Source organism: Eulemur rufifrons, chromosome 2 (genome assembly GCF_041146395.1).
Source record: "Eulemur rufifrons isolate Redbay chromosome 2, OSU_ERuf_1, whole genome shotgun sequence".
Taxonomy (NCBI): Eukaryota; Metazoa; Chordata; class Mammalia; order Primates; family Lemuridae; genus Eulemur; species Eulemur rufifrons.
The window spans coordinates 30947952-30974796 of NC_090984.1; the positions used below are offsets into that span (position 1 = coordinate 30947952).

Here is a 26845-nt window from a genome sequence, read left to right on the forward strand (position 1 = left end):
AAATGGGCCAAAGAGCTAAATGTGAGAGCTAAAAACATAAAAATCGTAGAAAACCGGGCACAGTGGCTCACACCTGTGACCCTAGCACTTTGAGAAGCTGAGGTGAGATGGGAGGATCACTTGAGGACAGAAGTTTGAGACCAGCCTCAGCAACATAATGAGAAATAGGCTCCACAAGAAATTTACAAAATTAGCTGGCATGGTGGCACATGCCTGTAGTCCCAGCTACTTGGGAGGCTGAGGCAGGACAATCATTTGAGCCCAGGTGTTTGAGGATGCAGTGAGCTATGATGATGCCACTAGTCTAGCCAGGTGACAGAGCCAGACACTGTCTCAAAAATAAATTAAAAAATCTCAGAAGAAAGCATAGGCATAAATCTTCATGACCTTGGATTAGGCAATGGTTTCTTAGAAATGACATCAAAAGCACAAGCAAATAAAGAAAAAATAAATTGGACTTCATGAAAACATCAAAATTAAAAACTTTTGTGCTTCAAAGAACACTCTCAAGAAAGTGAAAAGACCATCCACAGATATGGGAGAAAGCATTTGCTAATCACATGGCTGATAAGAGACTAGTATCTAGAACATAAAGCTTCTTACAACTCAAAAATTAAAAAACCAAATAACCTTATTAAAATACCAACAACAACAACAAAAAAACTAATTAAAAATCTCAGTTACTCGGGAGGTTGAGGCAGGCAAGAGGATCACTTGAACCCAAGGCAACCAGCCTGGGCAACATTGTAAGACAATGTTGCAAATTTTAAAAATTAAAAAAAAATAGCAGGCTGGGCGCGGTGGCTCACGCCTGTAATCCTAGCACTCTGGGAGGCCGAGGCGGGTGGATTGCTCAAGGTCAGGAGTTCGAGACCAGCCTGAGCGAGACCCCGTCTCTACTAAAAATAGAAAGACATTATATGGACAACTAAAAATCTATATAGAAAAAATTAGCCGGGCATAGTGGCGCATGCCTGTAGTCCCAGCTACTCGGGAGGCTGAGGCAGTAGGATCGCTTAAGCCCAGGAGTTTGAGGTTGCTGTGAGCTAAGCTGACGCCACGGCACTCACTCTAGCCTGGGCAACAAAGTGAGACTCTGTCTCAACAAAAAAAAAAAAAAAAAAAAAAAAAAATAGCAACAAAGACTCCAACAGATAGATATATCTTCAAAGAAGATAAACAAATGGCCAATAAGCATATGAAAAGACTCAGAATCATTAGTCATCACAGAAATGCAAATCAAAACCACAATGAGATTACCACTTCATACCCACTAGGATGGCTATCATTAAAAAAAAAACAAAAAAAAAAAACCCAAACAATAACAACCGTTGTTGAGAATGTGGAGAAACTGGAATCCTTGTACAATACTAGTGGGAATGTAAAATGGTGCTGCATCCATTTACATTCTGGCAAAGTGGCAGCTCCTCAAAAAGTCAAACAAAGAGTTACCATATGACCCAGCAATTCTACTCCTACGTATATAATCAAGGGAATTAAAGACATTATTTCCACACAGAAATTTGTGTGTGAATGTTTGCAGCAGTATTATTCATAATAGCAAAATATGGAAAACAATCCAAATGTCCATCAACTGATGAATGGATAAACAAATGTGGTGTATCCATATAATGGAATATTATTCAGCCATAAAAAGGAACGAAGTACGGATACATGCTCCGATATGAATCATGCCAAGTGAAAAGAGTCAGACACAAAAGGCTACATATTGTATGATTTCATTTATATGAAATTTCCAGAGAGACAGAAAGAAGACTGCCAAGAGCTGGGGAAAGTGAAGAATGGGAGTGGAGATAGGGTGATTGCTAATGGGCCTGGGGTTTCTTCCTAGAATGATGAAAATAGTCTTGAATTACATAATGGTGATGGTTACACAATTTTGTGAATATAGTATAAACCACTAACTTGTATACTTTAAATAAAGCAAATGTAAATTGTATGAGGAAAAAAAAAATCCCCACATAACCTGTCTAGCTAACCACTTCCCCCCCAATTTTCCAGCTATCTATCAGTCATTAATGGGTTCTGGAAACAGATTATTTACTTTCTACTTTTTGATAATAACCAAGGAAAGGCAGGACTATTAAAGCCATCTGATAAACATGCATAGAACTGAAAATTCTTCCCACAGCTTGATCCACTAGACATCATTTCTCAACCTTCCATTCATATGAAATAAATTTATGACATAGAAGATTTTCAAAGATCTTCCTGGATTTGCTTAAATTTGTACAGCAGGCTCTTGGTCAAAGCCTACTATTAAGTAGTCAATCCTGATTTGATTTCTTCAAACCAAGTGCTGACAACAGTTCCAAAGAGGAGTCTCAAAGCTGCTAGCATAATTATTAATATTTTAATTGGAAGCTTCTTCCCCAGTTATACAGAGAGAATCCATGTTAAATAAAAAGAAAATCTACAATATAACCCATCACAGTATAGAATGTATACTTTTAGAGAATATAAATTAAAATATACCCAGCTAGCATCTCCCCATTTCTGTTCTGTCAAAAAATCATTAAGGGTATGTTAATGACGATCTTTTTTAAATATGCCTATACCTGGTATTGTAAATATCACAGTACTTTTAGACAACAGGCTAAAAGCATTGTACTCCTGCCTCATTTTAACATTAAAAAGGAACAATAAATAAGTCCCAGGCCGGCGCGGTGGATCATGCCTGTAATCCTAGCATTCCGGGAGGCCGAGGTGGGAGGATGGCTCGAGGTCAGGAGTTCGAGACCAGGCTGAGTAAGAGCAAGAGACCCCCGTCTCTACTAAACATAGAAAAAAATGATCTGGACAGCTAAAAATATGTATAGAAAAAAATATAAATGGGCATGGTGGCACATGCCTGTAGTCCCTGCTACTCGGGAGGCTGAGGCAGAAGGATTGCTTAAGCCAAGGAGTTTGAGGTGGCTGTGAGCTTGACGCCACAGCACTCTAGCCTGGGCAACAGAGTGAGACTCTGTCTCAAAAAAAAAAAAAAAAAAAAAAAAAAGTCCCAAATACATTTTCCTTGGGCCAAAATTTCTATTTTCTTACCAGAAGCCCATTAAGGGTTAAAAATAAATCTAAACATCTACGTAGATCTCCAATGAGCAAATGCTCTAAACTGGTCAACATAGAAATCCATATAGAAAATTATACAGAAAAAAAGGTAGACTTGTTTTTATGTAGCTTCCTTAACTAAAATGTTACTTCTGTAAGGGAAAAGAAAAAATTTGTCTTAAGATGTTTGTCTTAAGATTCTAGGAAAAAACAGTACTTTTCTTTTTAGACAATAAGAAATCTCCTAAGACTGTTTCTTGACCAAATTCATCAATGAAAGCAAATTATTATGTTAACTGACATCACAGACACTGCTTTTCTAAGAGGGAAAAGCAGGCCAACATTAAGCCTTTAAAAATAACAAAACTTCTCCCCCCTACACACTCACTCCTTACCATCAGTTTAAAAAACAAACACCCAGACTTCTAAAGACAATCACAGATGAAGATAAAAACTTAGTTTGAGACAAGTTATAAAAAGGTAAATACAGAAGATGAGTTTCATACTCCAGGGTGAGATCTCATCAAATGTAATAAAATCTAGCCAAGCAGAGCCAAACCAGGTCAGTTCTCTAATGGGAAAATTAAAGATGCTTAAAGGAACAGAGTTGAGATTCATGAGGTATAGATCATGCCCAAACCAGTCCTGTACCAATAATCTCAGCCACATTAAAGAAATTCTTCTCGTAAGAAAAAGAATATGACAAAATTAAGCATTTTATTTTCTTCCTTAGTTTACAGCATTTTCCAATTCTTCACAATAAAGCACTTAATACTTTCATGGTATTTAAAACTTTTTTTTTAATGAATGTCTGAAACATTTTAGAAAACTAAAGGATACCTTTTAGAGGAATATCATTCATATGAAAATACCTGAAAATATCTTTATGATACAGAAACACTTTTGTGTTGAGACACACTAATAATTTCAAGCTCTCATAGGCTGCCATCTCTCTTGCTTAAACTCTGAATGCTATAACAGGAAGTTACCGGAATCTTTTCAGTGTCATTCCTATGAGATTAAAGAGATATACCATTTACGTAAAATAATAATAAAACTTTTTTTTTAAAGCATTAATTAATAGGTTTCAATGTCTAAATGCTGAGGCCTCATTAATAGAAAATAATCTCAAAGAAACATAAAACCAAGGGGACAGTAAATTTACAAGGTCAAGGCATACCCACACATCGAGTAGACAGTCTGCCCCGAGGGCATTAGAGATAACAATGCTTGTACTTTGCCCCAATCTTCTCTCTGACAAAATAGGCTTTTGTCTAGATTCACCAGATGCCTCAGCATTAGTTAGCCAAATGCCAGGGGCCCAGAGCCTAGATAACACAGCTGGAGCTTGGTACTCCTATACAAGGATTAGGAAACAATCTCCAGCCCACAACTCTATTGAGCAAACTTTGGCAGCTGCCAGAGCCAGTAAAGAATAATGAGGGGACAGGGGTCCAGAAGCACAGTTGCACCTCTTTCTCACACCAATGCTCTCCTTCCCTTTTTCCTCAGATGGCTCACCCTGCTGCCAACTCCAGGTCTTACTGGTCTCCTTAGCCACCACGGCTGTCTGATCTCTTTTAACACATTGACTGTCACACTAGAAAAAAAAATTTTTTCCCTTGGGGCCACAGGGAAAATAGAATAAAAACTTCAAAAACAAAACGATCCTTTCTAATTTAATGAAAAATTTGTTATTTTTTATTGTTTTCTGCGCATGAGTTAGATGCAACTTGCAAAAATTCTCAGGGCTCTCAAGGTGAAAAGACGTGGGAGTTATGTACGCTTCCTAAACTCTGGGCTCAAAACTAGCGTGAGAAAAATACAACTCACATGGCTGTTAATGTGTTTAAAACCAGAGCTGTCTGACCTCTTTTAAAAACCCATTGGCAGCCGGGCACAGTGGCTCACGCCTATAATCCTACCACTCTGAGAGGCCGAGGTGAGAGGATTGCTTGAGGTCAGGAGTTCAAGACTAGCCTGAGCAAGAGCAAGATCCCGTCTCTACTAAATATATAACAGAAAAATTAGCCGGTGCAGTGGCACATGCCTGAAGTCCCACCCACTTGGGAGGCTGAGGCAGGAGAATTGCTTGAGCCCAGGAGTTTGAGGTTGCAATGAGCTATGACAATGCCACTGCACTCTAGCCTGGGTGACAGAGAGAGACTCTGTCTCAGAAAAAAAATAAAACAAAACAAAAAGACACCACACTGGCAATGTTGGGATTTTAGTAAAACTTAAACACTTCTAAATAAACTGAGGGTTCCTTGCTTACGGTATTTTCATAAAGGTTATGAGCTTTGATTCTACCTAATTAAGTTTCTTCTGGCTGTCTTCTTGGCAGACCAGAATATTAATAGGCTGCCCTAGAAGAGTTATAAAATACTCAATATCTAATCATTTCCTGTACCTTGAAATGTTACTATTAAGGGGGAGGACAGGGAGGAAAAAATAAAACAAGAAAAGGAGAAATAAAAATCTTCGTCTCAGGGCAATGCCCAGACCCCAGAGACCTGGTCCAAGCTCCCTCCCTACTCCATTTCCAAAGCCAAAACAATCCTTTCACTTACAGAGGCTTCCACAAACTTCTCTCCTCGCCCAACTCTGGAGCCAGGATGAGAGACTTTGTTGGCACATGCCAGCTCTTGTTTATGAGCTGGTTACTACCTCAAAGGCTGCTTGGCCCAAGGCCCGCCCTCTCTTTATAGGATCTTTCAAACTTCAAAACGGAATCTTTTCTTGGACTTCTCTCAAGACACTGAGGTGGGTTACTTTACCTTTTGCTTCCAGCTTGGGCCCCATCCAAGGACTTCTCTGGGGACTACATTTTCAGGGAGCAGTCAACATCATCTAATGTGGAAGGACTTTCTACCCACCTATCTGCACAAAGTAAAGAAAAACTGGAAGATTTTACATTAAGGGTAAAAGCAAACACTTTCAGAAGTAATTTCAGTGGCCATTAGGAAGAGAGTCATAAGAGCTGAAATGACCAAAATCAGGTGATCTTCTCCTTTGCTGTCACAGTATAGCAGAGAAGGCAGGGAGGAAGGTATCTGTTTTGCTGACGATTCAACTCCATTCTGCACCCAGAGCTTATTTCTGAAATCTTGGAATAGAAATTTTCCTGGGTTGAATTCCATACTCTACTGGCTAGGAGTTGAAAAGAGACATTTGGAAGTCAGATTTTCACACTAATTTTGCTGCCTTTCCATCCTACCATGAAGCCTTTTCTCCCCCTTAATTCCACCTCGCCTTTTAGAGTTTAGGAAGAATGAAACTCAGACATACTTAGACATAGTTATCAGTTACAGACCCTGGTTCTCTAACTGCCTTTAATTTTCTACTTTCTATGGAAACATAACATTCACAACAGAAAATTGTAAATATCATATATGCACAATTCTGCATTTTCACAAACCGAACACAGCCATGTAAGTAGCATCCACATCCAGAAACAGATTATTTTAGCAAATGGTTCTCAAACAGAGATTTTGTCCTCCAGGGGACATTTGGCAATGTCCAAAGATATTTTTGGTTGTCTCAACTTGGGGGGAAAGCTACTGGTATCTAGTGGGTAAAGGCATGGATGCTGCAAAATATCCTAACAATAAATAGAACCACCACCACAACAAAGAATTACCCAGCTCCAAATGTCAATAGAGTCACTGCTGAAAAACCCTGGATTACAATAATCCAGAAACCCTCCTGTACTTCCTCTCTAGAAAGGACTTTCACCACTAAAATGCAAGACTATTTTGCTCTGACAGAAAAGATGCCATTACATGCTGCCATGAGGAGATGGTATAGAGCATAAATGATAACAGATGAAACAACTCACCTGCCTAGAAAAACAAGGAGAGGCTGCAAGGAGAAAGTAAAACAGAACAAATATTTGTTACTGGCCTACAACTACTAGGCCACCATACACTGTGCACTTATAGTGTACTTTTAGATATTTTAATCCATACAAAATCTGAGGAAAATGAGATACAGAAACAGTCGTAATTTGCAAAACGTCCTCCATCTGTTAAGTGGCAGTGCTGAGATTCAAACACAGGTCTCATTATAGTATCTGTGCTTTCATTTTAATACTATAAGAAGTTGAGAGTGATGAGGCTAGGCAAGGAAAAGCAGGAAAAATATGGGAAGTGATTGAAGTAAAAAACAAAGATCATTCTTTCATTGTTCACAAATTGCACAGTAAAGGAACTTTTCCTTAAAACATGCCTCAATCCAGTAAAACCAAATCTAACTACAGAACTAAGCAATTTCTATAACCTCTTTCAGTGGATTTTATAATGTTTGTGTAAGCATATGTTTCCAGTTGTGGGTTTTGTATGCTCTCCATTAAACACAAAAACACATCCTAAACATGCCATATAAGTTAGCTATTTCTTGGTGTACCTCAGTGATCCATCCTGAGCCCCCTTCATTCAACACAGACACATTCTTCCTGGTTAAGCTCACCTTCTATGGCCTCAATTACCACTTATGTGTTCATCTTAAATCTTTAGATTTCCAGTTTTCTCTCACAACATCTAGACCTCAAGGGATGTTTCTGTTTGCTTGTTCATTCATTCATTCAAATTTCTCCTCCAAATTAACTACTATTCATTCTTTAGATATTTAGTCAAACTTCTTTGTGGATATTTTCCCTGACCTCTCCCCCCGCCAGAATGGGTCAGTTCCCAATTACAAGTTCTTGGCACCCTATAACTTTTGCTTCTCATAATTTTAGTAGTGTATAATTGTTAATATATATGTATATGTGATTATCTGATTCCATTCTGCTCCCCTAGTAGACTTTACGCCCCAGAAAGGATAGGATCAAATCTATTTTGCTTACCATTGTATCCCCAGTACAAGCAGCACAGACATCTCAAACATGTCCAAAATTAAACTCATTATCCTTCCCAGCAAACTTGCCCCAAACCTGAGCATACTCTTGACTTCTCTTTCTCCTTTAATCAATAATTCAACATGATGCTATCACTTGAACTCCAATTCTCTCAAATCCACCCACTTTGCTCCTTTCCTATTTGTACTATTCTAGTCCAGCTGTCCATCAGTCTCAATGCGTCCATGCTAACAGCTTCCTAATTGCCTCCAATCTTGCTCTCCAATCTACTCTGCAGATGGCATCAACAATTATTCTTTAAAAACTCAAAATCAATCATTTTAATCCACTAAAAAGTCTAACAATAGTTTACTGCAGATGTTAGGAGGAAATCCAAACCTTTAACAAGGCTTTTCAGGCCCTCTACTATCTGATCCCCTAGCACTCCAGTCATCTCTCACTATTTCATTACTCGTTCTGCAGTCACAGCAAACTTATTCCAGTTCTTCCCATGCTCTAAGATTAATCTTACTACCAAGCCTTTGATTATGCTATTCTCTCTGCCCGGTATAAGCCTTCTGCCCTCTCTCCCTTCCTTGTCTATCTCCCTTTGGGTCTCTGTCTAACCATCACAGAGTCTAGTTAGAGATCTTTCTAACCTCTTTTGAGGCAAGATCTTCCCTGATCCTACCCTATATTCTTGCCACCCCTGCTATGTACACCCACAATACCCTATGCTATCATAACTCATCAAACTTTATTATAATAAACCATTTATCTGTCTCCCCTATTAAAATATAAATTCCACAGAGCAGGGACCATGACTATCTTATTCAACTTTTTTTTTTTTTTTTAACATAGCAGGATCTTGCTATGTTATCCATGCTTGATTCAAAATCCTAGGCTCATGAGATTCTCCTACCTCAGCCTCTAAAGTAGCTGGGACTCCAGGTGCATACCACTATGCCCACTTCAATTCTTTATCCTAAGTGCCAGCACAGTGTGTGGCATACAGTAGTTAGCTAAAAAGTATTTGTTGGGCTGGGCGCGGTGGCTCATGACTATAATCCTAGCACTCTGGGAGGCCGAGGCGGGTGGATCGCTCAAGGTCAGGAGTTCGAGACCAGCCTGAGCAAGAGCGAGACCCCATCTCTACTAAAAATAGAAAGAAATTATCTGGACAAACTAAAAATATATATAGAAAAAAATTAGCTTGGCATGGTGGCGCATGCCTGTAGTCCCAGCTACTCGGGAGGCTGAGGCAGTAGGATCGCTTAAGCCCAGGAGTTTGAGGTTGCTGTGAGCTAGGCAGATGCCATGGCACTCTGGCCCAGGCAACAGAGTGAGACTCTGTCTCAAAAAAAAAAAAAAAGTATTTATTGGATGAAATAAATGAGTATATACAAATTTGAATAGCTTGGTTAGGATAGCTCTTCAATCTGTAAGTCTAGAAAAACAATAATTTTGTTACAAAGTATCCTAAGTGGGATTTGTTGAATCAGAGGGAATTTTAAAATCAGCTAATACTATTATTCAAGCAAGAAACTTAAAACTCCCAATTAAATAATGTTGAAACAAGTAGAGCCAGAAAAATGTCATTAAGTAAAAGGTTTCTAGAAGTAGGAGGTTAAGGGGAGAAGAAAAATGATACAGTACACTGCTAGAACTTGGTCTGAATTTTTGTTCAGGATCTTCCTGATAGCTGATAAGCTAAGTATTTAATTTATTATTCAGTAGCCAAAGATTAACTCTGGAAATGGTTCTGAAAGATACAGAAACACATAAACAGCATAAATGTAATTATAAGGAACCATCTCTAACGTAAGATCAACATAAGATTATTTTGAAAAAGACAATTTATTTTTACTGAGTGCCCAATACTGAGTACCACATTAAAATCTAAGTTTCATTTAAAAAACATTGTTTCTTAGGAGGTATCATTAGACCAAAGACATCAACTCTTGCTATCAACATCTAAACTATCCTAATCTCAAATTTCTACCTAAAATCATCTCTAGTGGTGATAAACCAGGCATTTGTTATTTTTCTGGCCAACAGCAAGTAAATTGGTGGTAGGGAAAGAATTAGGATTTGTTAGTTGTTAAAAAAATAAATATATAAACGACTGGGTGCGGTGGCTCACACCTATAATCCTAACACTCTGTGAGGCCGAGGTGGGAGGATCGCTTGAGGTCAGGAGTTTGAAACCAGCCTCAGCAACAGTGAGACCCCATCTCTACTAAAAATAGAAAGAAATTAGCTAGACAACTAAAAACAGAAAAAAAAAAAAAAAAAGTTGCCAGGTGTGGTGGTACATGCCTGTAGTCCCAGCTACTTGGGAGGCTGAGGCAGGAGGATCACTTGAGCCCTGGAATTGGAGGTTGCTGGGAGCTAGGCTGATACCAAGGCACTCTAGTCCAGGCAACAGAGCGAGACTGTCTCCAAAAAAATAAAATAAAATAAACCATCAAGTTTATATTTAAGCACCCAGTCTCTACCATCACAAAACCCAATCTTATACCTCTTCACTATCACTACCTTCCAAATAGCTCTCAGGCTGCTTTCAGCTGCAATTCAACAAGCTTTCACCAGTATCAAAATTCTATTCAGGTAGGGGAATGGAAAAGATTCAAGTGGGATTTGCCTGGCCCTTTTCTCCTGCTTTGGGTTATTAGATATAAAACAGGAAGGAGGGGTTGAAGGCAGTGGTTCATGCCTGCAATCTCAGCAATTTGGGATGCCAAGGAGGGAGGATCGCTTCAGGTCAGGAGCTCAAAACCAGCCTGAGCAAAACAGCAAGATCAATCTATAAAAAAATTTAATCTTTAAAAAAAATTAAAAATAAGCCGGGCATGGTGGCACATGCCTGTAGTCCCAGCAACTCGGGAGAGTGAGGCAAGAAGATCACTTGAGCTCAGGAATTTGAGGTTGCAGTGAGCTATGATCATCCCACTGCTGTCATGCCAGGCAAACACACACACACACACACACACACACACACACACACACAGGACCCAGGAAGGAGAGCGAACTATGACTAGGGAATAAAAACAAATGAGAAATCTGAAAATTTTAGCCAGATACGAAAATGTCACTGGGGTATTATTTTTCAACTATCTTCCCAGACTTTTTTTCTGGCCTGAATGCCACTTCAGTCCTACTTCAGATCACTAATCCAGCACAAATTAGAGACAGCCCTACCTAAATTCTAAATTGGCTTCTAAACAACAATCTTTTTCCTCTGTGACATGAGGTCATCCACCTGCTTAGTTCTAAGGAGGTGATTAGAGGGTTGGGAGGCGACATTATTTTAAGCCTGTAAGTCTCCTCTATCCTACTTTTCCCCTGCTTTTAAAAAGAAGCTCCATTTCACAAAGGCTGAAGGGCAAACACCAAAAGCTTCCCAAATCAATAAGCTTAGAGTTTCCATTTCTGGGAGCTTTGCCCTAGCCAAACTGCTTCCCAGGGAGAGGCAAAATGTACTTTTCTTTTTCCTCAGTGATGCTATCTTGGCCTACACCCAGAGTCATTTTTACTTAGCTCTTCAACATGAAAACCTATGTCTCTCCATTCCTCTGGGGCAACTGCAATGTTGTGTCCAAGAGCTACCACTAACACACGGCTAAAAGTATAGCACTGGCAACAAGCCTTCAAATAAGGAATACTATTCACAGCAGTGCCATCTCTAAGCAGTAGCTAACGCAATTTTGCAGTATTGGTAAGAAACCTCATTGTTAAAAGTAGTACAGTAGTTTTCTTGATATAGATAATACTGTGCCCAGACTATACTAAATGCCCAAGGTAGAATATGTAAAAATGACTCCTTTTTCCTGGTTAATTATTTTCATTTGAGGAGGAGGGAAAAGCCCTTCCTAAATCTGCATAACTAAATATAATCTCATCTGCTTAAGACCTGACCAACAACAAAGGTAAAAGTGAGTTTTAGAAGTAACCAAAAATAATTAACAATAGGATTTTTAAAAAGCATGGCTTAAGCTGGGCGAGGTGGCACATGCCTCTAGTCCCAGTTACTTGGGAAGCTGAGGCAGGAGAATTGCTTGAGCCCCGGAGTTCCGAGTCCAGCCTGGGCAACACAGCAAGACTCCATCTTAAAAAAAAAAAAAAAAAAGACATGGAGAAACTGACATGGGGTGGGGAACCTGTCGCCTTCTATTTTAATAAAATTCTTTTACCTTTACTAATACACTTTTGTTGGTCTTTTATATTTTTATTTTATTTTTAAAACAAATCTAGGATTTGTTCTATAAAATTTGGATTCAGCCAAAAGGCCATACTTAAGGACTTAGAAGGCCACATGTGGCCTTAAGGCTGCAGGTTCCCCACCCCTATTAGGTACCTCTAAGGAGCTACCAGAAGTGTTGGGCCTAAGAAGGAGAAACTAGGCTCAAGAATATTTATGTTGGTAAGAGGAGAACAGCTCTGTTGTTCAGTTTGCTTACAGGATGGATCTTGTTCAACTCAAGGGTAAGACCTGAGGTTACCACACAGAAACTGTCTTATTTCTTCTGCGACCAAGGGACCATAAAGAGAATGAATTTGTGGGCACTGGGAGGAATATGAAAGTGAGAATTGAAAAGTAAATACTATGAAAGGATAGTCATTAAGCTGTATTCTTTCCATAGACCTTTAAGTTTTTACTACAGAGAAAAATCCCAAAATTTTCTCTACTGTCATAAAATACCTTTGTATGCTAAACAGATAACTGGATATATACACTTAACATAATCAAATCAAGTATATACAGCTGGCAAAAAAAGAAACAAGAAAGAGAAAAAGAAAAACAGAAAAAACCAATTTGAATGGTTTGGGGCTTACACCTAGTCTATTCATTGGATGTATGTTCTGGAGGGAGCCAGAGATAAGAGCCTTGAACTGGCTTGTTTACTTAATCTGGTTTCCACTCCCAGGTCGGTTCTATATTTACAAATATGTATTTTTCATTAGTGCAGTCCTTAAACACAAGCTAGCTTTTACATGGGGACCTCAACTGAAGGCATATGGTTTATCTCAATGCTGGAGAAAAAATTGGTTGTGTTGAATATAAGGAGCCAGTATGTCAATTTCCAATATGGCATCATCATAAGTAATTCTGAAGGTAATTTCTAACTGAGTGCCTTATACCTTGACTGTAAAACCTGATCTTTGTAAGAGATGGGAAACGACAGGAGAGATACTAGAGGCAAACAAAAATTAAAGAATTTCTCAGACTCTTTCTGAAATTGTAATAAGCAACCAGTATATTTGATTCCAAACCCCCATAACCTTAATCCAAGCATATATGCATAAGCAAAATGAAAAATGCCGTATGGCATATTTTATCTAAAACAGACACTCTGCCACTCTACCAGATGTTTAAGAGTCAGCATAGTGATGGAATTCAGATCTAGTCTAATACGGTGTATATAAATGTGTAGTCACTTTGTATGATGACTTTTTCCCCACATTAGCCAATTTTTTTCCCTCCTACTCAGTGGTATATATTATACATCTGAGATACTCCAAAACCTAAAAAAAGATCCATCTGAAGTACAGATTAATATATATTCTGAGCATACACATACCAGTGCTATATTTTAAATTTTATTATATGTGAATTTGAGTTTATATAATTACAATTTTGGCCAAAATATGACATTCCATAATGTTTTGTTTTGTCTGAGATAATCTCACTCTGTCGCCCCAGCTAGAATGGGTGTCATCATGGTTCACTGCAACCTCAAACTCCTGGCTTCAAGTGATCCTCCTGCCTCAGCCTCCCAAGTAGCTGGGACTACAGGCACGTGCCACCACATTCAGCTAATTTTTTCTATTTTTAGTAGAGACAGGGTCTTGCTCTTGCTCAGGCTGGCCCCAAATTCCTGAGCTCAAGTGATCCTCCCACCTCAGCCTCCCAGAGTGCTAGGATTATAGGCGTGAGCCACTGTGCCCGGCCCACAATGTTTTATTGTGGGCTTTTTTGGTTTTTTTTTTTTGAGATGGGGGTCTTGCTATGTTGCCCAGGCTGGTCTTGACCTCCAGGCTCACAAAATGTTTTTAAGTGTGAGTTTGCTGCATATTTGAGTATGTGTTCATCTCTGATAACAATTAGCATTCTCATTACTTCTCCTTAGATATAAAACTTAAGATCTCAGGGGGGAAATACTTTATACTCAAAAACATTTAATTTTCTTTTTGACTTTCAAGAAATTGTATTTATTAAAAAAAAAAAAAAGAACTAAGAAACAAGGAACTTCTAGTATTTCTGTGAGATACGATGCTGTCTCTTCCTAAAACAGAATGTTTAATTTTAATGCATCCAGAAGCAGACCCAGGAATAAGTTCTTTTTTGCATAGTTGCACTATTTTATTTTGGAATGTCATGAATTTCCAGAAAATTAGGAACCCCTATTATTCAATGTAAGCACAGAAATACATACACAAACCAATGAAAAAAGAAACTATGGATTAGCAATAAATTTTCATTATCCAAATCTGTCTTCTGCTCTCCTCTAATCTACACAGGAAAAAAAAAAATCACAAATGGCCTATATATGGCAAATATATCCAGTCATAAGAATTTTGCTCACATTTGCCAAAAAACATTCTGGAACAATCATTTAAAATTGAATTAGTAACACTGATATGGATGTTCTACCTTAAAGGCTTATAACTGCCAGAAATTTAATAATTAATTCTCCTGATTAAGGTGATAATGAGAAGGTCCATTACAGTTGAACCTGACTTCTCATTCTTAAATGAATGACCCCAACATAAGCATCCTATAGATTGAGCAATGGAAAAGAAATGATGGAGGAGAACCCTGAGTATGCTATAAGACACTTCAGAATCACATGACATTGAAAGTGCAATACATAGCTCCATTTGGAAGTGGCAAAAAAACAAGGACAACTTCAAGAGTTCACTGGCTAAGGGAGTCATGGGGGTTCCTAGAGGCAGTATAGTAAAGCCAAAGTCCATTCCACACAGAATTGATTTTTGACCAAGAGGAACATTAAGGAGCATATATTCAGGGCAACTTGAATGCTGTGTCTCCCATGCAAACAAACAACACTACACTACAACACTCTCTGTACCTTTCACTAAGGTTTGATTCAGTGCAGAGCTAAGTACCTAACTTCTAAAGAAACATATAAACCAAGGATTATCAATTCTGAGCTGGGTGAGTTGGGTACCAGTTTATGAAAATCTTGACAATGAAAAGAACCCATTACTAAACAAAAACAACCCAAGAAAGGATTTAATGCCCGGTCTGGCCCATCAAAACGTAATCCAGTATTTGTCGCTAGGGCTGTAACCCAGTAGTCTTAAATTTAAATAGCAATTACAGTATTTCTCAGGCACACAAATTATATTCTCCCAATGGACATCAAACATTTCAAGGTGAAAACTGACCACCTCCAAAACTCTAAAAACTGCATTTTTCTTTCCTGCAGCTAGTGACGAATTTACAAAAAAGAAATATAGTAGTCGTCCCATATCTTCAGGGCATACATTCCAAGACCCTCAGTGGATGCCTGAAACCACAAATAGTACTGAATACTAAACACACACACACACACACACACACACACACATTGTTTTTTTCCTGTACATACATACCTATGATAAAGTCTAATTTATATAATTTATAAATTAGGTGCTGTAAGACATTAATAACAATAACAAATAATAAAGTAAAACAATTATAATAATATACCACAATCAAAGTTATGTTAATGTGGCTCTCTAAGTATCTTATTGTACCATACTCACCTTTCTTCTTGTGATGATGTAAGATGGTAAAATGCCTACATGATGAGATGAAGTGATGTGAATGATGTAGTGTTTAAAACTTATAAACTATTTATTTCTGGAATTTTCCATTTAATATTCTCATATCATGATTGACCATGGATAACTGAAGCCTCAGAAAGCAAAAACAAGGATAAGGGTGAGACTACTGTATCTCAATTCTCATTCTTCTCCTGACTGCTCAGGCTATACCTGTGCTAATAGTCTCTTCAAAAGGCTAAAGTCTGTACTATAATATACAAGGATTGGCAGAGAGAAATAAAAAACTTTCTAAACTAAAACATATCATGTTATCTTCATTTTAATCCTTAGGAAAATAATTCAGAAGGAGCTGGTTACATAGCAAAGAAACTTACTTTAATGGAAAATGGTTTAGCAAGAGCCATGGTTCTTCAACCTAAGATCGGCCCTCTACCAAAAGGAGTCCAACAAACACTTTTAAACCAACAAATCAAACAATAAAACTTACACCTCAATGGCTCTAAATACTCTGAATCAATCTCTCTCTCAAGCCTTTCTGGAAATCAGTAGGAGTGGGAATATAAGCTATCATAAATTCATTATTTTTCAAGGTCTTCAGGAGCTTAACTCTTCAAAGTCTCTAAGGACACCCTTCTCTTTAATTTCATAATGACCTTGCACCTCACAGCTAAGAAAAATAACATCAGCAACAGCTAACATTTATTGAGTATTTAATATATATTAGGCACTATGCCAAGTGCTTAACCTCCTTTATCTCATTTAAGCCTTATAATAACCCTATGAGGTCAGTCTATTATTTACTTCCACATTACAGATAAGAAAAGTGGTGCTTCTTTGACTATCTTTTCTGCTCTTCACTCTCAAAGTCCTAAATCCTTAGATATTCCTTCCAATTTTAGGTTCCTGTCAGTTTGTTCACAAAGAGAAAAAATATTTCTGGATATCATTCAAAGAAAATCAATCATATCTACTGTCCAGGGTTATTTTTTACCCCTTAAAGTTTTTGGTAAATTTCATTTTCACTATTGAGAGGGAAGGGTGCTCTACAATAGTGGATCTCAAACTTTAGTGTGTTTCACAATCAACAGGACAGTTAATTTCTTTTTTTTTTGGAAACAGAGTCTTACTCTGTTGCTGGGCTAGAGTGTCATGGCATCAGCCTAGCTCACAGCAACCTCAAATTCCTGGGCTCAAATGATCCTCCTGCCTCAGTGTCCCAAGTAGCTGGGACTACAGGCATGTGCCACCACACCCGGCTAAGGGACAGCTAATGTTAAAACGCAAATGGCTGAAAGTCTCAAGCCTAGAATTTCTGACTTTGGGGCCTAGGGTGAGGTCTGAGATTCAAATTTTTAACAAGTTCTCAGATACTGCTAATATGGGGCCCACTGCTTTATATGAAGGGAAAATAAGTAATCCTCTCGCACTCTGGCTATCACCTCAAGTGAAAACACTTCTCTAAAGAGTACTTTCAACAAGAAAGACAGTTAGGGTTTAAAAACACCTCCAGGTCTGAAAGCTAAAAGATTTCCTTTTCCCCCCCACTTCACAAAGCCTCCGATGGCAACATTGACAGTAAGGCAGAAAAAGGAAAATAAAAGACAGAATGTTTGTAAACTCTGCTCAAGAACCTCTTACCATTCACATTGTACTTCTTCAGCCTGAAAAGTCTTTCCTTTGGGCCTTCTTGGGCAAGAGAGATGCCAAAGAAAAAAGAAGTTGATTGTTTTGCAATACTAATTCCCAAGACAAAGACAGGCTCTAAAAACATAATAGAATTTTGCACTATAAACAGAAAATATCAAAATGCTCAAAATTCCTCCTGTCTCTCTTCAGTCACACTATCTTTCATATCAAAAGAGCTATTTCTCTTACCCAAGACTGACCCAAAGTCTACACTTTCTTGGGTAGCTTAAATATTGCTTTAGTCAATGTCATCTAGGATGAGTGACTTTAGGGAATAGGATTTGTTAAAAATGTCTCCTCTGCCAGCCAGGGAAGCTTCTTGTGTGGGTGCTCTCAACCATGACTAAACTGTACCAAGAGAAATATATTTAAAAATATTAATATGGTCTGGCACCTTCCTGATGCTAATGCTCCCAGGCCCATCCCAACGGCACAACTGGGAAATTAAGTGAAGAGAAAGGCAGTCTTCCCTTTGCTCTCTGCTTTCAGATGCTCCTCCCTCCACAGCTTTGCCACGCACAGGCTCATTCTATACATATACACAGAGATAGAACATGCTCACACACACAAATAACTCTCTGCAGGAACCAAAAATCAAAGCCTAACCCCATGGTTTTTAAGTGAGCAAGTCCAATTTCCTTCTTTGTAGCTCTTGACACATGCTGGCTGGGAGCCGTCTGGATTTTTTCTGCCTTGTTCCTGCACCAGAAGGCTCTGCACTGCAGGTCAGGGGATGATAAGGAAATGAACAGTGTAATTTCCAAGGCCTCTGAACACGGCCCTGTCAGCAGCTCTGGAGGCGGGTTACTCAAGCATGGCTTGAAGAGCGAAAACCACAGAGAGGAGGGCTCAGACAGCCAGCAGTGGCAGGATCTCAGCTGTGTATGTTACTGCCACCTCCAGCCTGAAAGCCCAAGCCCTGCTGCCTCTCTGGATGAGCTCTGATGGTATAGGCTGTTATACCCAAATGGCAAAAATACAAGTTCACACGGGGGGAGGAAGATTAAGGACTAGGACTTAGGTTTTCCATGCATTCTTGCGTAGAAACAAAAACACTTAGTGCTCTTCCAGCGTCCATATGCTGGCGAACCCACAGTTAACATTTGTCCACATACCTAACGCCACACCAGGAATATGGCCAGAAAGGAAACTCAATTCATATGAAATCTGAAATTCAACAGGCCACTTCAATATTCTCTGAAGCAAATTTTTGGTCTTTTTTTCCCCAAACTATAAATATCAGGGGCTTTAGAATACATCACCAGTATGCAAATTTCCCAACCTAGGTTTGGAACCACTTCTGAGCATAGTGCTGAAAGTCTACACCAACATGTTTATCTATTCATACTGGGCTTCCTGTATAGTGGAATGTTGTTATATTTTAGTCCATAATTGCCTAGGGCAGACATACATATTTAAACTCAAATCACGCTTTTGTTTTTCTAATATTTACTGAATGCTTCCTACATGCCAGGCACTGTTCTGTTTAATATGAACTAATTTAATCTCATAACAACCTTATGTAGGTACTATTGTTTTCCTCATTTTGCAGATTAGAAAATTAAGTAAGAGTGATTAAGTAGCTTGGTTAATAAGTGGTAGAGCTGGGATACAAACCCAAGTAGTCAGGCTCTAGTGCTTGTACTCTTAACCACTAAATTATACATAACAGTTGACGAGAAATTTAAGTTTAGAAGGCTGGTGTTTTATTTTTATTTTCTTTTTCTGTAGAGACAGGTGCTGTGTCGTGATCATAGCTCACTGCAACCTCTAATTCCTGGGCTCAAATGATCCTCCCACCTCAGCCTCCCAAGTAGCTAGGACTACAGGCATGCACCACCAGGCCTGGCTAATTTTTGTATTTTTTTGTAGAGGCAGGGTCTCACTATGTTGTCCCACCTTAGACTCCCAAAGTGCTGGGATTACAGGCAAGAGCCACCATGCCCAGCTTTATGGCTGGTGTTTTAAATGTGAAGTGGCTCCCGATGCCTACCTTATAAAGAAAATTTACAAAGATTCACAAGCTTTAACGTATATAACAATTATCTGGAGAGACTTCTAAAGTGCAGATTTTTGGGACAGTGCCTCCAAAACTTATTTAGCAGATCTGGGTTACAGGCCAAGAACCTCATTTTTGACACTCTAGTGATGTGATGCACATGGTTTTATGGGACACACTTTCAGGAACTATGCCCTAGATGGTAAACTGTAAGCTCCTGAAAAAGCAGGAACCATCTCTGTTTTATTTACCAGTGTATACCCAGCACCAAGTAGAGTACCCAAAATCTAAAATGCACTCAGTTAATGTACTGAACGAATGAAAAGTGATAACAGTATCCAACAGTTATCTTCTCTTTACAAAACACTTAATATCCACAATACAGGCCGGGCGCGGTGGCTCACGCCTGTAATCCTAGCACTCTGGGAGGCCGAGGTGGGTGGATCGCTCAAGGTCAGGAGTTCGAGACCAGCCTGAGCAAGAGCGAGACCCCGTCTCTACTAAAAATAGAAAGAAATTATATGGACAACTAAAAATATATATATAGAAAAATTAGCCGGGCATAGTGGCGCATGCCTGTAGTCCCAGCTACTCGGGAGGCTGAGGCAGGAGGATCGCTTGAGCCCAGGAGTTTGAGGTTGCTGTGAGCTAGGCTGACGCCACGGCACTCACTCTAGCCTGGGCAACAAAGTGAGACTCTGTCTCAAAAAAAAAAAAAAAAAAAAAAAAAAAAAATATCCACAATACATTTGAAAGTCTGCTACTAGTGATGTGGCTAAGTAAGAAGTACTGAAACGGGTTTTTCTTACCTGCCATTGCCAAATAAAGAACAAACTAACAATGCCTCAGTGATTACAATGAAAGTTTGACTGATGAAATATTCTAAAACACACACATACACACATACACCTTAAGGAGTCAAGCTCAAAGTAGCAGTTTAAAAGTAACTTTCCTTCTTTATATATAACAGGATAGGTTCAGCACCACCTGTAAATGGTTATTCTCTACAAACTCGTCACCTTACCTAAGAACTCTAAACTCAAAGATGGTTTGTTTACTGAGTGTCTTCAATGTTAAAGTCACCACGAAAAACAAGTGAAAGCAGTCTTGGAGTATTTGGGCATTTATACCCAACGTTTAAGGTAGTCTTACACTGGGAAAATGGAGAATCCTTCTTGACAGTTAAGATTTGTTAAAAATCCCGAAGTAACAACATGCCATAAGAATTTGGTATCTAGAAACCTGGCTTCTATGCCTGTCTTTGCCACTAATTGTGAGATCCTGGGCAAGTCACATGATTTCCCTGGTCTTAGTTTCTTCTATAAAATGAGGAAATTGGACAAGATAATCTTTCTCTGGGCCCTCTATGAATTAAACACTCAGAAGGAAAACAGAGCAGCTGAATGAAAAAATAAATTAAGCTTGTAGTTAGAGAATGCAACTCTGTTCCACATAAATATCAACTTCTTTTTTCTTTTTTCCACGAAGGAAAATGCTTGAGGGCATTTGGCTTCAGGAAGCAAGGATGACTGCTATGTCATCAATAGCCAAGAAAGAACAGCTAGTGAAGGAGGAAGGTGTTTGAGAAAGCTTTGAATTAGAAGGAATAAAAGAGACCTGACCTTGGTTGGGCAATGAAGGATGGCAACACAAGAGAACTGAGCTGGAAGGCACAAACAAGGGCAGGAACACAAAACCAAGGGCAAAGGAAGATGCTCTTAGAACACAGGATATGATAGCAAGCATGATCAGAAGGCAAAAGAGCAAAGAGTACACTTGAACATTTTTTTTGTATCCTAAACTCATGGGGAAAGTGGTAAATATATGCAGCATTCTGAAAGCAGCAGAAGCTGATACAAAACCATGGGGAAAGCAGAGTGCAGTGCTCCTGCCTTGCAAGAGCAAAAGCAGCAGCTAAAGAGAGGCAAGGGGGAGCTTCTGGTTGCAAATTGCTAAATCCTTTAATGGCTAGAACCTACTGGTTACTTTATATGATTTGGAAAAAAAGGAGTCTCACCTTAAACTTCTAGTCATAAGCCCTGACAGAGTCAGCACGGATAGATCGCTGCCATCTGTGGTTTGTAAATTCCTTTTTTCTTGCCTGTCAGAGTGGCGACACAAGCACTAAGCTCAGGACACTCAGACGGGCGCCCTCCCTCCTCCCTACCTCCTCTTCCATCCCTAACTTAACAACCCATCAATCAAACCAAAGGCAAGGGAACAGGCAGGAGCCGGAAGGCTCTGTCTTGTTTATTCCTCAACATTCCCTCCCCCATCTCTTCAGCTGGCAGGAAGTATGAGGCAGGAGCATTGAATAACAATTCAGGGCAGCAGCAGTTGCTAAGAGCCATCTCTGGTCTCTCCTAGAACTCTGGGAAACAGCACAGGGAGCACTCCCAGAGAGAGGGATGGCAGAGCGGGATCCCATGAAGGGAAATTCACATCCCTGCCTGACAGGAAATTCCCTAGGCCATAGTGAGAGATCTACCTTGGTAAGAAAGAAGACCCTGAGGTAGATAATTTGAATATTCAAATATTCCTTATTAGCTAGCAGTCAACATTCTACTCTGCACCACAGAATACATTACCTTCTCTCCTATTTCCAAGGAAAGGGAGACTCCAGTCAAGAGATTGTCCAAATTTTACGAGTTTTCCCTCTTCATGACAGTTCCCAGTTTAGAACGTACAATTCCTAGATTATATCCAAACATCTCTTTAACTGTTTTGGTTCTATAGGTTGTCCCTACATAGAAGGAACATTCCAAACTAGTTAGGCCACAGGCAAGCCCATTTCTCAGAGAGAAAATCTTAAAGAGGTTTTCAAAGACTGCTTATAAACTATAGTACTAATCATCAAACGGTAACTGAACACCTATTATGCCCAAAACCCTGGGGTTCTTGTTTCTCAAAAGCTGCTCCACTGCAAGGTCCCTAACTTTCTTTCCTTTAACTTGTCTCTTCCCCTCCTCCCATTCCAGAAATGTTCTCTCCCTGCATGGTGTGTTTTCATCTCCTAGCAACTTCCAAACATTTATTTATATAATTATTTATTTCAATGGCCAAAGACAATATGGAAAGGCACCCCCAGAACCTGACTGCCCAAAAGGGTTGAGGAATCAGGGGAAGGAATTGAGAAAGCAGGCTTTTGCTTATCATAACATTAAACTGCACAGCAAATTTTCTGCTTCTAAAAGTATTTGCCAGCAATTTTATCTGTCTTCCAAAAACTGAAGCACAGTCTCTCTCTTCTATCTCATTCCATTGCCCCATTCTCAGTCTCCTTGGAAGGCAAGGCTTATAGCAAAGCAACATTATTAAGGGGCAAAATTCCGTGGCACCAGGTGTATTGTTTTTTTTTTTTTTTTTTTTTTAAAGATATTGGGTCTTGCTCTGTTGCCCAGGCCATAGTGCAGTGGTGTCATTATAGCTCATTATAGCCTCAAACTCCTGGACTCAAGCAATCCTCCTGCCTCAGCCTCCTGACTGGCTTGGATTACAGGTACACGCCACCATGCCTGGCTAAGTTCTAATTTTTTTTTTTCTTTTTTTGAGACAGAGTCTCACTCTGTTGCCCGGGCTAGAGTACCACGGCGTCAGCCTAGCAACCTCAAACTCCTAGGCTCAGGCAATCCTCCTACCTCAGCCTCCCAAGTAGCTGGGACTACAGGCATGCGCCACCATGCCCAGCTAATTTTATTTATATATATATGTATATATTTTTTTAATATATATATTTAGTTGTCCAGCTAATTTCTTTCTATATTTAGTAGAGATGAGGTCTTGCTCTTGCTCAGGCTGGTCTCAAACTCCTGAGCTCAAATGATCCACCCGCCTCATCTTCCCAAAGTGCTGGAATTACGGGTGTGAGTCACCGTGCCCAGCCCCAGGGTTTATTTTTAGCTGAATATATTGCATCTTTTAGCCTAATTGTAATATGAAGGGCAGTCGCTCAACCAGTCCCTACACCCATATGAGAAAAAATGGGTTCCGTTTGCTTCTTCACTGAAGACAATCATGGACATTTAGACTTAAATCCAATATGAAGCTAAGCAACATTAATCCTTTCACCCACAGACTACTACTGGGTACAGAAGACTGTACATAAATCAAGTACTCTTAAAAAAAAAAGGACAGGAAAATTAAGGCCACCTTCAGAAGTACTTTTTAGCACAGGAAGAACAATGATTATGAACATGGATATATGACAAGAGTTTCTCAAAGCCAGACATACGGAACAGTAGTACTCTTGGTACTCCTAGGCCTCTTTAAAACAGTATCATCCATCTGTACCCCAGAGAAAATGGTAAATCACAGCCAGTACAGGATAAGCCACGCCAGTAACCAGCTGGAATTTGACTCTGCGGAAGTGGACTATAGCATCTGCCACCTAAACACAGGCAGCCTCTCTGGCAGCTGCCACTGGTAAAAGGGAATGAGGCATTGTGTTATTAGTGGAAGAAACTCACAGCCCTGTTACCAGAGATGCCCAGATGTTGCTAAGAGCTACAGATGTGCCAAAGACAAAGACCAAAATACCTAAAGCAAAGAAATTACAAGTTACCACTGGAATACAAGCACTAAGGGTGCACCACCATCCAAACACACACATACAGTCTTTATTTATTAACATTTACATATGAAAATAGGTATTCCCTGCTGCAGCTGATGTAATTACAGAGAAATCAATTTATACCGCATCTGCTGGGATTAGCTGAAAGCACAGGGTGAGAAAGCACAGAGCAGAAAAATCAAGAGCCAATGAACAGCTCATCACCAGGCCAGCCACTTTGTAGGAAATTATAAGCTGCTGAAGTTTAAAGCAGCCTGAGCTGACCCTAGACTCACATCTACTCTGCTCCAGCCCTGCAAGCTCCATTTCCTGAGATGCAGACTAAGATCATCTTCCCAGAGAAGGGACTCAGTTCTAACTCCTCCTGGGGCTGCAGGCACCTGTCCTTCCAAGTCAAGCAGAAGGCAGGGTATCATTACACTGTTTGGCAGCTATTAAATCACCAGGAGGCTTTGATAATCATAATAATTACAATAGTTGCAGGAGACACCTGGCAAAGAGCTATACCTTTAGTGGCCAAAGAATTTCTTTCTAAGCCAAACTTTCATAGCCACAACACTAACTCACAAGGTCTGATTAAGTATCTCATAGTACAGTCAAAACCTCCTGCCCCAAAACTTTGCCCTTTTGCTCTTTGGTAGCCACCAACAGAACACTTGGTAGATATGTCATGAAACTTAATTAACCCTTTGTTGTTTTAGAGACCCAGCAGCACCATTTATCCCACCAAGAACCATACTATACATATAACCAAAAGTTTATCATCTATTATGACTCTGATGATGAAATGCCAGTCAAGCCGGGGAACCAAATGAAGGTTTGATGCCAGCCTCTTGTGACAAGTGTCTGTGGTGGGACAAGGGCAAGGTGGGAAGGTCTCAACCCAGACTATAGAAAATTCGTTCTACCAAGTAGCTGTCCCCAACAACAGATATCCTGTTCCAAAATGTCCATGCCTGCTGGAAATGAGTCTGCAGGGAATCCTCTAATTTGGAACAAAACCACATTATCATTACCAGATGCTCTGACCTTGTAATTGGTCATTACCCACAAACTAATGAGCCTCCCACAGAGTGCACATAGCATTTGGCAGTTGGTCCAGGGCAGTTCTGACTGGCAGTGGGCAGCCAGATCTGGCCACCTCTTACCTTTTCAGACTTGACTTTCTTTAGCGGGCGACACTCATTCTCCCCTTCCTCTGGCTCCGGTTTAGCTCCCAAAGGATTGAGCGCTGCCCCAGGCTCAATAGCTATACTCCCAAGTGGCTCCACAGTTCCTGTATCCACCCCTGCACTTCCATCATACTGACCACCCCGTCCTCCCAAGGGAACTGGCTGGAGGACCCCAGGATCCTTTTCTGAACAAGTCCCCACTCCTTCGTTTCTCTCCTTCTTGCTCTTAGACGAGCTGTTCTCCTTTTCCTTTTTGGAGCCGGCTACACTGCGGGATGCCTTGGCCGCCTTCTCTGAGCCCTTGGGAGCAATAGCAGCAACCAGGCCTCCTGCATTGGCACCATCTCCTGAGCGCCCCTGCACCTCTTTCTTGCTAGCTGCCCCCTCACTTGGAGTGAACAGGGAAGTCCCTGGAGTGGGTTTGCTAGTGTCTTTGCCACTCTTATTCCTCTTGGATTTTGATTTGCCTTCCTTCCCTTGAGGACCTGGCACTGGGGTCACAAACTTGATGTTGTCTGGTAGTGTGGCCACAGCATTGGGAGCCGGTATCCCCACCTCCTTTGAGCCTGACATTTCCAGTTTCTGCTGGTCCTTTTCCAGATCGGCGTCCAGGTCAATGATGAGATTCCCTACTCCAATGTCCCATTCATCCCCACTGTCGTATGTCTCAACCGGGTTTGCATCCACTCCTTTCCCTCCGGAGGCTCCACTGCTCAAGGACATCTTAGAGTCAACGTCCCACCTCAAGATTCAAGGCTCTTCCTTGCCCCCAGCTTTCCTATTGTCAGCTTCAGCTATGTTCTCAGACCTGCCACATTGGTCAGTACATGCCCAGTGGACAACATCATTGCTGGAAAAAGAAAATTTAAAAAGCTGTTAAAGGAAACAGTACAGGCAAGGAGACAGCCTGAAATAAACTCCCACACAAAACAGACCCTTCTCCTATGGGGCTATCATATCACAATGGACAAGACAAACAGGTTCAATTGTATTTCTAACCAAGTCACATTGGACCTACGGAAAAGTTTATTCCCACTCCATCTCCCCAGGAGAGAGCACAGTATTTCCAACTGCCCAGAGATTCTGTGGTAAGTCTTAACTAGGAGTCCTCTAGAGTTAGTTTCCCATTCCTGAAAAACGTATTTGTATTACCACTGCCAGCTGGTAATCCTCCCTCAATCAGTACAGGCCTTGGCATATCACAGATTCAAGGTCTAGCACAACTTTGTTCAAATCCTCTTTCTTCTTCCTGTTTCGTAAATTATCAGAGACTCAGAACATAATCTAGACAAAAGCTTCAAAAGCCCTCTACTAACAAGGCCTGTCCCTACTAAAAATAGTATAGATTCCTTGTCATTCTACTATCGGAGGAAAAAGTCTTATTATGGTTAAAGAGAAAAGCAAGCAGAAGCGAGAAAAATGCAACTCCTCAGAGAGGACTCAACCAATCAGCTTAAGTTCAGAGAAGTTAAATCAACCTTATCAAAGTCTGGGTTTCAAATTATGTCTGAAAGGTAGGATTCAATGTGGCCTTTCTCACTAAAATACTTACGAAGACACAGAAAAAGAGAAAAATGTGAATCCTATCAAAAACTGGACACTACTAAAAAACCTAACACCAGGATGTTGGATAACTCTTTACTTTCTCATATAAGATTGATGGCACTATGTCAACAAACACCAGAGCCTTACACTTCATGAAAGAGAGATGGGCTATA

The 26845-nt window shown here is 39.9% G+C and overlaps 1 protein-coding gene across 5 annotated transcripts in view; it reads right to left on the reverse strand.

The window, feature by feature from the left end:
• ZNF609 (zinc finger protein 609) overlaps positions 1 to 26845 on the reverse strand; it is a 206710-nt gene that overhangs the window by 151707 nt on the left and 28158 nt on the right. For 4 of the 5 annotated variants that reach the window (XM_069482756.1, XM_069482747.1, XM_069482767.1 and 1 more), the window contains exon 2: positions 25104 to 25977. In XM_069482756.1, the coding sequence (XP_069338857.1) occupies positions 25104 to 25850 (747 nt within the window). In that variant the 5' untranslated portion in view covers positions 25851 to 25977. The remainder of the gene's footprint in view (positions 1 to 25103; positions 25978 to 26845) is intronic. The other variant, XM_069482785.1, reaches the window with a different exon arrangement.